This window comes from Nomascus leucogenys, chromosome 22a (genome assembly GCF_006542625.1).
Source record: "Nomascus leucogenys isolate Asia chromosome 22a, Asia_NLE_v1, whole genome shotgun sequence".
Taxonomy (NCBI): Eukaryota; Metazoa; Chordata; class Mammalia; order Primates; family Hylobatidae; genus Nomascus; species Nomascus leucogenys.
In genome coordinates this window covers 108,324,135-108,337,105 of record NC_044402.1, presented here as the reverse complement: position 1 = coordinate 108,337,105, position 12,971 = coordinate 108,324,135, and the positions used below count along the sequence as shown (strand labels likewise).

Here is a 12,971-nt window from a genome sequence, read left to right as displayed (position 1 = left end):
CGGGAGGCGGAGGTTGCAGTGAGCCGAGATCGCGCCACTGCACTCCAGCCTGGGCGACAGAACAACTCGACTCAAAAAAAAAAAAAAAAAAAAAAAAAAAGGATGTAACCGATTAACACTTTGTTGGGCACACAGTAAAGGGCTCAGTAAGTATTCTCTCTTCTTTCACACAGTTCCAAGACAGCGCAGAAGGGAGACAGCCACGCCTAAGAATGATTCCTTGAGCAGTTCTTTCAAAGAAGCACTGAACTCTGTAAGGACGCTTAGCTGCAGACAGAAAGGGCAGGGGCCCTGGGAGCAAAGGTGCATAAGCCAGGACGTTACAGGAGCGAGTCCTGCACCCAGGGCGCGGGCAGAGAACTCCGGAGGGACTTCTGGCGAGGGCTTCCCTCCCGGGTTCCCAGAGCGGCAAGATTAGCATTCGCCCCGCCTCCATCGCCTCCCGGCCCGCGATTGGTCAGCGCTTCTTGGCTGCCCGCTCCGGGAGGGGCCAGAGGGCGCCGGGGGAAAGGCCGAGCCCGCGGGGCAGTGGGCGGGGACGCGCGGAGAGCGTGGCGAGGCGGCCCACCAACCGCGCCCGGGCCTGAGGGGGCGGGGCCGGGGCGGGGCCTCCCGGCGGGCATTAGAAGCAGGTGACCCGGGCGGGGCGGGAGAGGGCAGCCAGCCTGCGGCCGTGAGTCCGCTGTGGTCGCCGCCGCGCGCGGTTCCGTGCTCGCCAGAGGTGGGCGAAAGGGTGCGAGAGCGCGGGGGAGGAGCCGAGCAGGGCACGTCCCGAGAGCGTCGCCACCGCCCCCAGGAGTCCACTGGAGCGCGGAGCCCCCTGCAGGGGAGGAGGCGAGCGGCGGGCGGGACGCGGCGGCCGGCGCTCACCATGCAGTCCCGGCCGGGCCAGCGCCGGCTGCTCGCGGTGCTGTGAGGCGGAGGGGTCCCACGGCCCCCGCCTCCTGCCTTCCTCCCGCCCAGGTGCTGCCAGGCGCGCTCGCCCTCCGTCCGGCTCCCGGCCCCGGGGAGAACGCACGGCCTGCCCCTGCCCGGCTCCGTCTGGATCATGCGGGGGGCTCCTGAGGAGGAGAGGGCGAGTGACTGGCCTGCGCCGCCCCTTTTCTGGGGGCGCTCCCCACTCTGAGTCGCCCCCACCTGCTGCCATGTGCCGCTGCCACGGGTGCCCAGCCTGTCGCTAAACTTTCCCGGCGCCAGCCCGGCTCTGAGTCGCGCTTCTCAGCGGAGTGACCCAGGGACGGAGGACCCAGGCTGGCTGGGGACTGTCTGCTCCTCTCGGCGGGATCCGTGGAGGTGAGAACCTTCCCTTTCTCCCTGTTCTTCTCCCGGTTCCTGTGCCCTTTTCCGGGAAGCTGAGGGTTCTGGTCTCTGGGCACTGCCTGAAGGGCCCAGCTTGGAAAGAGGGTGGGGGAGTCAGTAGTTTGGTTACAGGAGGCGGAGCGGGGAGGAAAGGAAAGGGGTTAACTTAAGAGATTTGGAGACGGCTCGCGGGGACCGAACCGTTGACGCCCCTCCAACAGGGAGTGGTTGCAATCTTTCTTCTCCCCCTTCTTTTTTAAAGAGTCCTTTCCCTGGAATCCGAGCCCTAACCGTCTCTCCCCAGCTCTATCCGGCGAGGAGCGGAGCGCTGCCAGCGGAGGCAGCGCCTTCCCGAAGCAGTTTATCTTTGGACGGTTTTCTTTAAAGGAAAAAGCAACCAACAGGTTGCCAGCCCCGGCGCCACACACGAGACGCCGGAGGGAGAAGCCCCGGCCCGGATTCCTCTGCCTGTGTGCGTCCCTCGCGGGCTGCTGGAGGCGAGGGGAGGGAGGGGGCGATGGCTCGGCCTGACCCATCCGCGCCGCCCTCGCTGTTGCTGCTGCTCCTGGCGCAGCTGGTGGGCCGGGCGGCTGCCGCGTCCAAGGCCCCGGTGTGTCAGGAAATCACGGTGCCCATGTGCCGCGGCATCGGCTACAACCTGACGCACATGCCCAACCAGTTCAACCACGACACGCAGGACGAGGCGGGCCTGGAGGTGCACCAGTTCTGGCCGCTGGTGGAGATCCAATGCTCGCCGGACCTGCGCTTCTTCCTATGCTCCATGTACACGCCCATCTGTCTGCCCGACTACCACAAGCCGCTGCCGCCCTGCCGCTCGGTGTGCGAGCGCGCCAAGGCCGGCTGCTCGCCGCTGATGCGCCAGTACGGCTTCGCCTGGCCCGAGCGCATGAGCTGCGACCGCCTCCCGGTGCTGGGCCGCGACGCCGAGGTCCTCTGCATGGATTACAACCGCAGCGAGGCCACCACGGCGCCCCCCAGGCCTTTCCCAGCCAAGCCCACCCTTCCAGGCCCGCCACGGGCGCCGGCCTCGGGGGGCGAATGCCCCGCTGGGGGCCCGTCCGTGTGCAAGTGTCGCGAGCCCTTCGTGCCCATTCTGAAGGAGTCACACCCGCTCTACAACAAGGTGCGGACAGGCCAGGTGCCCAACTGCGCGGTACCCTGCTACCAGCCGTCCTTCAGTGCCGACGAGCGCACGTTCGCCACCTTCTGGATAGGCCTGTGGTCGGTGCTGTGCTTCATCTCCACGTCCACCACAGTGGCCACCTTCCTCATCGACATGGAACGCTTCCGCTATCCTGAGCGCCCCATCATCTTCTTGTCAGCCTGCTACCTGTGCGTGTCGCTGGGCTTCCTGGTGCGCCTGGTCGTGGGCCATGCCAGCGTGGCCTGCAGCCGCGAGCACAACCACATCCACTACGAGACCACGGGCCCTGCACTGTGCACCATCGTCTTCCTCCTGGTCTACTTCTTCGGCATGGCCAGCTCCATCTGGTGGGTCATCCTGTCGCTCACCTGGTTCCTGGCCGCTGGCATGAAGTGGGGCAACGAGGCCATCGCGGGCTACGCGCAGTACTTCCACCTGGCTGCGTGGCTCATCCCCAGCGTCAAGTCCATCACGGCACTGGCGCTGAGCTCCGTGGACGGGGACCCAGTGGCCGGCATCTGCTACGTGGGCAACCAGAACCTGAACTCGCTGCGCGGCTTCGTGCTGGGCCCGCTGGTGCTCTACCTGCTGGTGGGCACGCTCTTCCTGCTGGCGGGCTTCGTGTCGCTCTTCCGCATCCGCAGCGTCATCAAGCAGGGCGGCACCAAGACGGACAAGCTGGAGAAGCTCATGATCCGCATCGGCATCTTCACGCTGCTCTACACGGTGCCCGCCAGCATTGTGGTGGCCTGCTACCTGTACGAGCAGCACTACCGCGAGAGCTGGGAGGCGGCGCTCACCTGCGCCTGCCCAGGCCCCGACGCCGGCCAGCCGCGCGCCAAGCCCGAGTACTGGGTGCTCATGCTCAAGTACTTCATGTGCCTGGTGGTGGGCATCACGTCGGGCGTCTGGATCTGGTCGGGCAAGACGGTGGAATCGTGGCGGCGTTTCACCAGCCGCTGCTGCTGCCGCCCGCGGCGCGGCCACAAGAGTGGGGGCGCCATGGCCGCCGGGGACTACCCCGAGGCGAGCGCCGCGCTCACAGGCAGGACCGGGCCGTCGGGCCCCGCCGCCACCTACCACAAGCAGGTGTCCCTGTCGCACGTGTAGGAGGCTGCCGCCGAGGGACCCGGCGGGAGAGCTGAGGGGAGGGGGGCGTTTTGTTTGGTAGTTTTGCCAAGGTCACTTCCGTTTACCTTCATGGTGCTGTTGCCCCCTCCCGCGGCGACTTGGAGAGAGGGAAGAGGGGCGTTTTCGAGGAAGAATCTGTCCCAGGTCTTCTCCAAGGGGCCCAGCTCACGTGTATTCTGTTTTGCGTTTCTTACTGCCTTCTTTATGAGAACCCTCTTTTTAATTTATATGTATTTTTCTTAATTTGTAACTTTGTTGCATTTTGGCAACAATTTACCTTTGCTTTGGGGGCTTTACAATCCTAAGGTTGGCGTTGTAATGAAGTTCCACTTGGTTCAGGTTTCTTTGAACTGTGTGGTCTCAATTGGGAAAATATATTTCCTATACGTGTGTCTTTAAAAAAAAATGTGAACAGTGAACGTTTCGGTTGCTGTGACTGGGAAGTTGTTGGGTGTGCTTTTTCAGCCAGCTTCTCCTTCCACTGCTTGAAGTGTCCATGATTCTTTAAGGTGAGCTGCAGTTTATAGCCCCAGGTCATACCTAGGAGGGGAGCATAATGTGCTCAGGGCCTCCCCAAAGTGACAAGGTTAGGGAGTGCTTAGCGATTTTGTGTTCAGCCTTAGCTTTGTTTATAGAAGGAGGTTCAGTTTCTTTTCTGTAGTGCTTGTAATAATTCTCACTCCTAACAGCACCATCGTTGTGTCTTGAATAAGTTAGAGGTAGCATTATAGAGGATCTGGCATAAATATTTGCAATAGTGAGAGCCTAAGGGATGGTGATTGGTGGAGCTTGAATTTTAGGCTGGTGAGATGGCAGCTTTGTGCCTGAGAGGTAGTGGGCGGTTCTTAGGCTTCAGTGATCCCCCCACCTTTTTTTTTTAAAGGAACTTATGTTGTAATTTTGGTAAAAGTATAAACCCACTCCCTCTGGACAGTACTTAGCAATAGTTGCTAAAGGGGGCTCCTTTTTAAATGTAAGGACTGAAATGGATATACTTCTAATAATTAAAGTAAATTTCCAACACTTATTTTCTCCACCCCCTCACCCCTCCCCCTTTATCATGTTAAACAGCCTTTTTGCTTTTCTTATTCCTCCTCTCCTGGAGAGCTGTGATTAGAAACCACACCCACCCTTGAATGAAGTGCTTGAACTGGGGGAGGGAGGCTGGCTACCTGTGAACAAACATTGGCCCAAATAAGGGAAAATAAGTGTCCCTGGACTTTGGACTAGTTTATAGCCAGATATTCCGAGAGCAGCAAGACGTTGCTCTCTGCCGTCTCTGAAAACAAAAGAGACGCATAACATGCTTGCACAACCTTTTAAAATATAGATCAGTGTAGTGCTACCTCTATAGTTTTCTTCCTCTTCTGAGAAAGCCTGTATATTGATGATCACACACACACACACACACAGTTTGCAATTAGAGAATTTGGTTTGCTTTACTAATCTGTTTAACTATTTCTTCATTCATTATGACCGCTTATATTGATGAACACACACACAGAGGTTTCTTTGCTATTAGAAAATTCTGTTTGCTTTCCTAATCTGTTTAAGCATTCATTCATGAAGAGTGTGGGGCCATTACTGGGGAAGGGGGGTGACAGTGCCTCAGCCAGCAAAACACCAATGACCAGGACTGGGGACTAAATTTAGGAAGCTAAAATGGCCAGAGCAATTAACATTTGAGAAAGTCCTGTCTAGGAAAACAACTGGAGTGTAGGCATTTGTAATTCATTTATACCAAAGTTGGAAAAGTAAAATTTAAGCCTAGGTCAATTTTTACTTCATGGATGTTAAATAGACAAATGCATAGTTCCCAAGGGGAATTTAAACACTTTACAGGTGGGAAGAAACCTAGTATTAAAGTTTTAAGGACTCTCAAAAACTTCACATTTATTAAAATGCACTGCTCTTACCCAATTTAGCCTCTGAATCAAAATTTCAGTGGATTCTACAAAACCTCATACAAATAGCTACAGAACTTTGTGCCTATTTTATTCCTCTATTTATTCTTCTAGGAAGAAGCCTCTTCCTAGAATCTTGAAATAGATCCCTTGACTGAATGCCAATTCCTCTCCTGTTTTTCAAATGAGAGAACCTTTTCTGATCACCTTGACCTTTTCCCTCATTTCATATGTCTTCCCAGAAAGTACACAGACAGCTCTGCTGCCTTCAGTCGTTGTGCCTCATTTGGGTTGTCCCTCCTTCTTTGTGGAGAAATCTAGAAATGATGCGCAGTGTATCCAAAAGTTGTGGGATGAAGTGGATGAAAGTGATTTAATTCATTTTTAGAATTTGTTTTTTTTCATTTTAGCAACATGCTGAACAACTAATTTACTTTAAAAATAAGCCAGTTAAAGGACGCTAAGCCCAAGTGGGGGGGCAATATTAGTCAGGATCTTTGGGGTCTAATTCCAGACCAACTTTCAGAGGCACTTCTTTGTCTCTGTTCTCACCTCTGCTGTCCCTCTCTTCCCTCATCCCCTAAGAGAGACAAAGATAAAAGCCCACCTGCTTCCCTAAGTCTTACTGAGATCAGCCACCCCAGGGGAGAGAAACGGCCACCCCGTTTCCATCCATATACTTAATTCCCCCAATTTGCATGTGATTATGGCAACAAGTCATGCTCATGAAAACAACTGTAAAATAAAAGGTTATGGAATAGTTCAGCAACTTCTTCACAGCCAGCTTTGTGGAGCTGGGGAGGACTTAGGGCCCATTGGAGTCTCTTATGTGTACAGCTTCAGGGCTGTCCCTTTCAGTTTGATTTTAAGCAATGCCTCACTTCCTAGTTTGGGGGGTGAGGATTCCATTCAGGTAGGTTGTCTAAAGGAACTAATGGGACCTCTCAGTGAATCAGCTGACCAGATTTTAGGAAATCTTTTTAATGATTTCCCTTCTCACATTTTCTATGATTTCCCTTCTTACATTTTGAAATGGTAAAATTGACTGGAAATAATTTTTCTTGGTGCCTTATTGGTTTATCCTTGCAAACCTTTGTCATATTTTCTCACGACCATTGCCAGTGACCAAGGCCCATGTGTGTGTTGTGTGTAATTGTGCGCATGTACAAGCTTAAATAACGTGCCGACAGCACTGTTTCAAAGTTGGTATTCATTAGGCTGTTTCCTCCTGGGCTGGAGCTGCACTAATCCTGACACCGGCTGCCAGGAGAAAACCTCATGGATCACACACCAAACCTTAATAACAGCATCCGTGACCTGCACTCTCCAGTACAGAATGGGAACCCCAGAGCTAGGAAATGTAGTTGTATATTTTAATGAACTGCTACCCCAGCCAAAGAAGCTTCTTTCACTTTTGTGCTCTACAGAAAGCCCAAGGGGGGTAGGAGGGACAAAGCTTTGAATAACTGCTTTCTAACACTAAATGTGGCCAACAGGACAGAGCACATCACACATATAGGCAGGTGTGAGGGACAGTGGCTAAGAATTGCCTGCTCCCTCTGCATGCTCTTTCTTGTTTCCAAAGTCCAATCAAGTGATCCTGGGAAAGAAATCTGTCTGGATTGGGGAGGGCGGTTCTGAAAGAACTGCCAAGACATTAAAGAAGGGTGAAGAGTAGGCAGAATATAAGTAGCTAACCTGAGTCAAGACTCTCAAAAGCTAGCAGCCTGATGACAATAGGATTTATTTCAGCCAGGATAATGTCTGTCTGTGAGTGCATCATTTTAAGACAGTATGACTTCATGTTGTTACAAACTATGTATAGTATGTATGTTTTGTGGGTTGTGTATATACATAATATATATTATATATATATATGAGAGATTTGGTGACTTTTGATACGGGTTTGGTGCAGGTGAATTTATTACTGAGCCAAATGAGGCACATACCGAGTCAGTAGTTCAAGTCCAGGGCATTCAATACTTTTTATGATTTCCATATATGTATAGTGCCTATCCCATGCTGTAGTCACTGTTATGTTAAATCCAGAAGTTACACCAGAGCCAGCGATACTTTATTTGTAGACAATCAATTTGAATCCATATGTTATTACTGGAAGATGATACATGATTACAGTCCTGAATCTGTAACACTTACAAAAGGAAACCCAGAGCAGCTTGATGAGTTTTTGTTTCTGCTTCGTTCCTGGGAGTCAGTAGAAACAGCAGTTGTGTGTGGTTATGTTAGTCTCAAGATACTTAATTTGTTGACCTTACTTCAGAAAAATTTTGTATGTATTATATTTGTGGGAAGGTAAAATAATCGTTTGAGATTTTTATCAAATATGAAGATTAGTTATTTATGAAAAACAAAGAAATGTCTATTTTTCTTTGTTCCCAATTAATGTAGATAAATTTTAAAACACATTAAAGTAATGGTAAAGACAATAAAAAGATGCTGTAGAAGTCTTTTTCTCCTCATGTTTTTATAGAGAGACACTGCTTTCTAAGAGTATTTGAGGAGATAATACGGATTCTAACTTCATAATCAGGTTTTTCAGATGTACTTAAAATATAAGCAGCAAAAATTTTATTAGTAAATAAAATCAAGCAAATTCCAGTCACCAGAAACAGAGCTAGTTAAGAAACATGTTTTACTTGAATATATTTCCTAGGTCTCACTCCTGCCGATCCTGTGATTGTCTCATGAGTCACTTGATGAAGGCAGATACGTGGAAGAACAGAGAATTTGCCTGAGATTGCGTTCTATTTTATAAAGCCTCCATTTATACTGAACCAATTTGATTAGAGATGATGCTGTGTTGTGCGTCCGGTTGGAGGGCAGGAACTCCCAAAACTTTTGTCACCCAGCAGTTGGATCTGCAACTTGGTATTGCGCTCTAAATACAAGTCAGGGAGCCCAGAAGAGACAGTGAGACTGACTGAGCTGGCTCTTCCCTGATTATCTGGACAGATGCTTAGTAAGCCTGAGATACTATTGTCAGACCACCTACTGATGCTGCTTTGGCAAAATGCAGATTAGCCACCATCAGCCAAACACCACCTCATTTTAATGCCTGGGATGTCAGTGTTCTCCACCAATGCTCTGAGACATAAGTATGTGGGAGAACATGGGTAATTAGCTTAAAATATTTGTAGGAGACAACATAAATCCAATAAGAATTTAGTTAGCAATATGAGAGTATGTAATTCAATGTCAAGGTGAGCACTAGGAACTTTATTAGATTGATGCATAAGGTAGTTAGGAGAGGCAGACTAGAAAATATAGTTGAGTTGAATCCTAAGAGAAGAGCAACTGTACCTTACATGTCCGGGACACGGTAGTTAGCACATCTTCCCTGTGCTTTCTTGTCACTCATTTTTCCCTATTGGAAAAGGGGGCAAAGGGCAAAGTCACAAGCTGGAACAGAGAGAGGGACTGTTGGGCTTAGAAGGTTGCAGAAATAGGCTGGGCATGGTGGCTCACACCTGTAATCCTAGCACTCTGGGAGGCTGAGGCGGGCAGATCACCTGAAGTTGAGAGTTTGAAACCAACCTGACCAACATGGAGAAACCCTGTCTCTACTAAAATTAGCCAGGCCTGGTGGCACATGCCTGTAATCCCAGGTACTCGGGAGGCTGAGGCAGGAGAATCACTTGAACCTGGGAGTCGGAGTTTGCAGTGAGCCAAGATCATGCCATTGCACTCCAACCTGGGCAGTAAGAGTGAAACTCCGTCTCAAAAAAAAAAAAAAAGGTTGCAGAAATAGGTGGGCCCAGGGTAATACTGGTAACAATGGTTCTTTTAGTGATTTAGTTACACAGCTCGTTAGCTTGTCTATGGATGGTAACAGGGTTGAGAGGCAGAGTGGTTATGAGCATGGATTTGGGAGCCAGACGTATTAGGAATTAAAATCCCAGCTCCACCACTTATGTGCCATGTGATCCTGGACACAACCTCTGGGTATTTCAGTTTTCTCATTTGTGAAAAGGGAGACATATTTTATAGTTAAAAAGATTTAAAGGATTGACTCAGATTAAGGCAAAGTTAAGGTATGTAAAACAATGGGGAAGCCGCTGTTCAGACATGGAATGAAAGGAGATGGAAAGATTAGGTTTTCTTTTTCTTTTTTTGAGACGGAGTCTCGCTCTGTCGCCCAGGCTGGAGTGCAGTGGCGCAGTCTCAGCTCACTGCAAGCTCTGCCTCCCTGGTTCACGCCATTCTCCTGCCTCAGCCTCTCCGAGTAGCTGGGACTACAGGTGCCCGCCACCACGCCCGGCTAATTTTTTGTATTTTTTAGTAGAGACGGGGTTTTACCGTGGTCTTGATCTCCTGACCTCGTGATCCGCCCACCTCGGCCTCCCAAAGTGCTGGGATTACAAGCGTGAGCCACCGCGCCCGGCAAGATTAGGTTTTCAAATTTGTATTTGCGTAAGAGTCATTCGAGGTTCATGTTAAAAATGTCAATTCCCAGATCTCAGCCCCAGGAATTGAGATTCAGTAGCTCTGGGGCGCAATAAGCTGTTTGTTTTTAAATAAGCTTTTAATTTTGGAATAATTTTAGATTTACCAAAAGTTGCCAAAATCAGTTTCTGTATGCCCCTTACTCATTTCCCAATGTTAACATTTGTTAAAACTAAGTAGTCAATGTTGGCACATTACTATTAACTGCAGACTTCATCAGATTTTCCACTAATGTTCTTTATCTGTTCCAGGATCCAGTGCAGGACACCACACTGCCTTTAGAGAAGCTTTGTTTTTCACAGGCACTTTCAGCTGATGAGAGGCAGGTGGGTTGGGGACCACATCGTGAGAATCACTGGGACATTTAAAGAACTGGACAAAAATTGCTGCATCCCCAAACTGGGGAGATGAATGCAATTTTAAAGCAGAAGGGAATAAAGTAGTGGAGAGGGTGGATATAGAAGGTTGATTTTAGAGTTAGAGATGTAATCCTCTCCACTAGATGAGGAGGGTTACTTTAAAGAAGGCATCTAATGCCAGAGGAAATAGTAGATTTTGGAAGATGCAGATGCTACTTAGTCCACAGCCTAGATTGAGGATACATGACTAGGGTTGTGAGCAGGTCAGGAGATCGGGTAAGTGCAGTAAGTTGGGAACAGCTGCTTTGGGGAACACAGGTGGACTCAAATAGGTGATGAAGGGGAATTAAAAGAGGCAGGTTAGCCTGTGAGCCTCATGACACCTGAATGTCCTGGAACCTGATGCTAATGCTTTGGCAATGAGTCACAGTGACCAACATCAAGCATTGCCACATTGGGTCAGGGTGAGGCTGGGATGATTTTGTTGAGGGAGGGTCCTAAGGATCTTCACCTAAGAGTGAAGGAGCGGGTGGAAGACGAGGTGCGTAAAACACTTGAAGCTCCTCCTTTGTCAGAGACAGTTCTCACACCGAGGAGACACAGGAGCCACCAGCTAGGGGGTGGCAGGTAAACATTTGTAGAATTGAGGTTAAGAAGACAAAGCGACATATTTTTTTTTTTCCTTAAAGCTAGCAGTCTAATTTGGGAATCTTTTGAGGTCTTTTGAAGTAGATACTATTGATAGCTCATTGAAGACCTTAGGTTCTGGGACCATTACTGAATTTTCCTAATCACATTCCAATTGCTTTGCTCCCTTACAGCAGTTATAATAATCACCAAACCTGTCCCCCCCCCCCCTTTTTTTTTTTTTAGATGGAGTTTCGCTCTTGCCTCAGCCTCTCGCGTAACTGGGATTACAGGCATGTGCCACCACGCCAGGCTAATTTTTGTATTTTTAGTAGAGATGGGGTTTCATCATGTTGGCCAGGCTGGTCCCGAACTCTTGACCTTAGGTGATCCACCCCCCTCAGCCTCCCAAAGTACTAGGATTACAGGCGTGAGCCAAGGCGCCCGGCTAAACCTGTCCCTTTTTAAAGACTGTAACCTTCTTTCATTGGACTCGAGATTCCTCTTAATTTCTATACCATTTCACTTTCATAGTTAGTTGTTCTTCCTGCACCCTGGATATCCTAAACCACAAACTAACACTCTTAAAATTTCACATTTAAGTGCACGTTCTCCCACTTGCCAAATAGTTTAGATGGAAATTGCCTTAGAAACCAAACAGATTGCTCCTATATACTAGGGGAGCAGGCTTCACTGAAGGGCTCCTAGGTATTGCTTGCTGGCACAATGTCAGCCTCAGCCAGGTCCACCAGATGGGTAAGTAGGCAGAAATTAGACTTTAAGGTAATACAATCCTTAATCTGTTGAGAGGTGCTGGGTGTAATCTACAGATTCTGCATAAAAACTAGCACTTATCTGGGAGATTTCTCTGCCAGCTGTCAAGTGCTTTTCCAAGTAGTACTATACTCAATAAGCCTGCTTGAGGCTGGTGTGGTGGCTCATGCCTGTAATCCCAGCACTTTGGGAGGCCGAGACGGGCAGATCACAAGGTCAAGAAATTGAGACCATCCTGGCCAACATGGTGAAACCCCGTCTCTACTAAAAATACAAAAATTAGCTGGGTGTGGTGACACACAACTGTAATCCCAGCTATTTGGGAGGCTGAGGCCGGAGAATCACTTGAACCTGGGAGACTGAGGTTGCAGTGAGCCAAGATCGCGCCAGTGCACTCCAGCCTGGCGGCAGAGTGAGACTCCATCTAAAAAAAGGCCCCTAAAAACTCCAAAAATTAGCCGGGCAGGGTGGCACACACCTGCCCTCAGGAGGCTGAGGCAGGAGAATCTTTTGAACCCGGGAGGTGGAGGTTGTAGTCAGCCGAGATCATGCCACTGCTTTCCAGCCTGGGTGACAGAGCAAGACTCCGTCTCCAAAAAAAGAAAAAAGAAAAAAGCCTGCTTGAGAGTCTGTCATAGCTATCTTAAATGTAGTTAGGGAGAAAGGCTGGGTGATGAAAGATTCTAGTTAACCTGCATACTATAGCTAAACTAGTTCCCAGAAATACTGCAGAGCCTGAACACAGAATCAAGACTGATTTTGTTTTCTGGTTAAAATTGGCTTTGGCTTTAAAAAACTCAAGGTATACTTAGAAATGCAGGAAAACTAGACCAAGAAATGAACCTTGAGCTGTTATAAAGCCAGGATTTAGTGCTGTTGGATTTCAATAATATATAGACATATGGATTACATAAAGAGGAAATGTAAAATAAAGGGCCAGGGTAAAATTTCTCTTTAACCAGAAACACTGAGCCCTAAGTGGTCATCTTAGGATGAAACATAAGAAATTGCCAAAAGGCAACCAAAAGGCCTATAAAAATGGCAATTTGGTTCAAATATATCTTTCATTTTCTTAACTCTTCACCCCCAGACTCCTATCAAATATGTTTCAGGTATTCTGTCTTGTAATGAAGATGTGAAAGTTCAATTCACAATATACCAAAGTTAATATTTCACTGGGGTCTGTATTATAGTAGTTAAAAAAAACCTACAAATGAACATAAATTTGAGTCTAGGTAATCAGCCCTT

At 49.0% G+C, this 12,971-nt stretch overlaps 2 protein-coding genes across 2 annotated transcripts in view; one reads left to right on the top strand and one right to left on the bottom strand.

The window, feature by feature from the left end:
* Nucleotides 1–651: 651 nt before the first annotated feature.
* On the top strand, nucleotides 652–7,961 carry FZD5 (frizzled class receptor 5). The gene is made up of 2 exons (XM_003254004.4): nucleotides 652–1,293; nucleotides 1,562–7,961. The coding sequence occupies exon 2, from the start codon at nucleotides 1,817–1,819 to the stop codon at nucleotides 3,572–3,574; it is 1,758 nt and encodes a 585-aa protein (XP_003254052.1). The 5' UTR covers nucleotides 652–1,293; nucleotides 1,562–1,816; the 3' UTR covers nucleotides 3,575–7,961.
* A 214-nt stretch (nucleotides 7,962–8,175) lies between these two features.
* The window catches only part of CCNYL1 (cyclin Y like 1), a 53,257-nt gene continuing 48,461 nt past the window's right edge, over nucleotides 8,176–12,971 (bottom strand). The window contains exon 10 of the mRNA XM_030803298.1: nucleotides 8,176–8,884. Within this exon, the coding sequence (XP_030659158.1) occupies nucleotides 8,822–8,884 (63 nt within the window). The 3' untranslated portion in view covers nucleotides 8,176–8,821. The remainder of the gene's footprint in view (nucleotides 8,885–12,971) is intronic.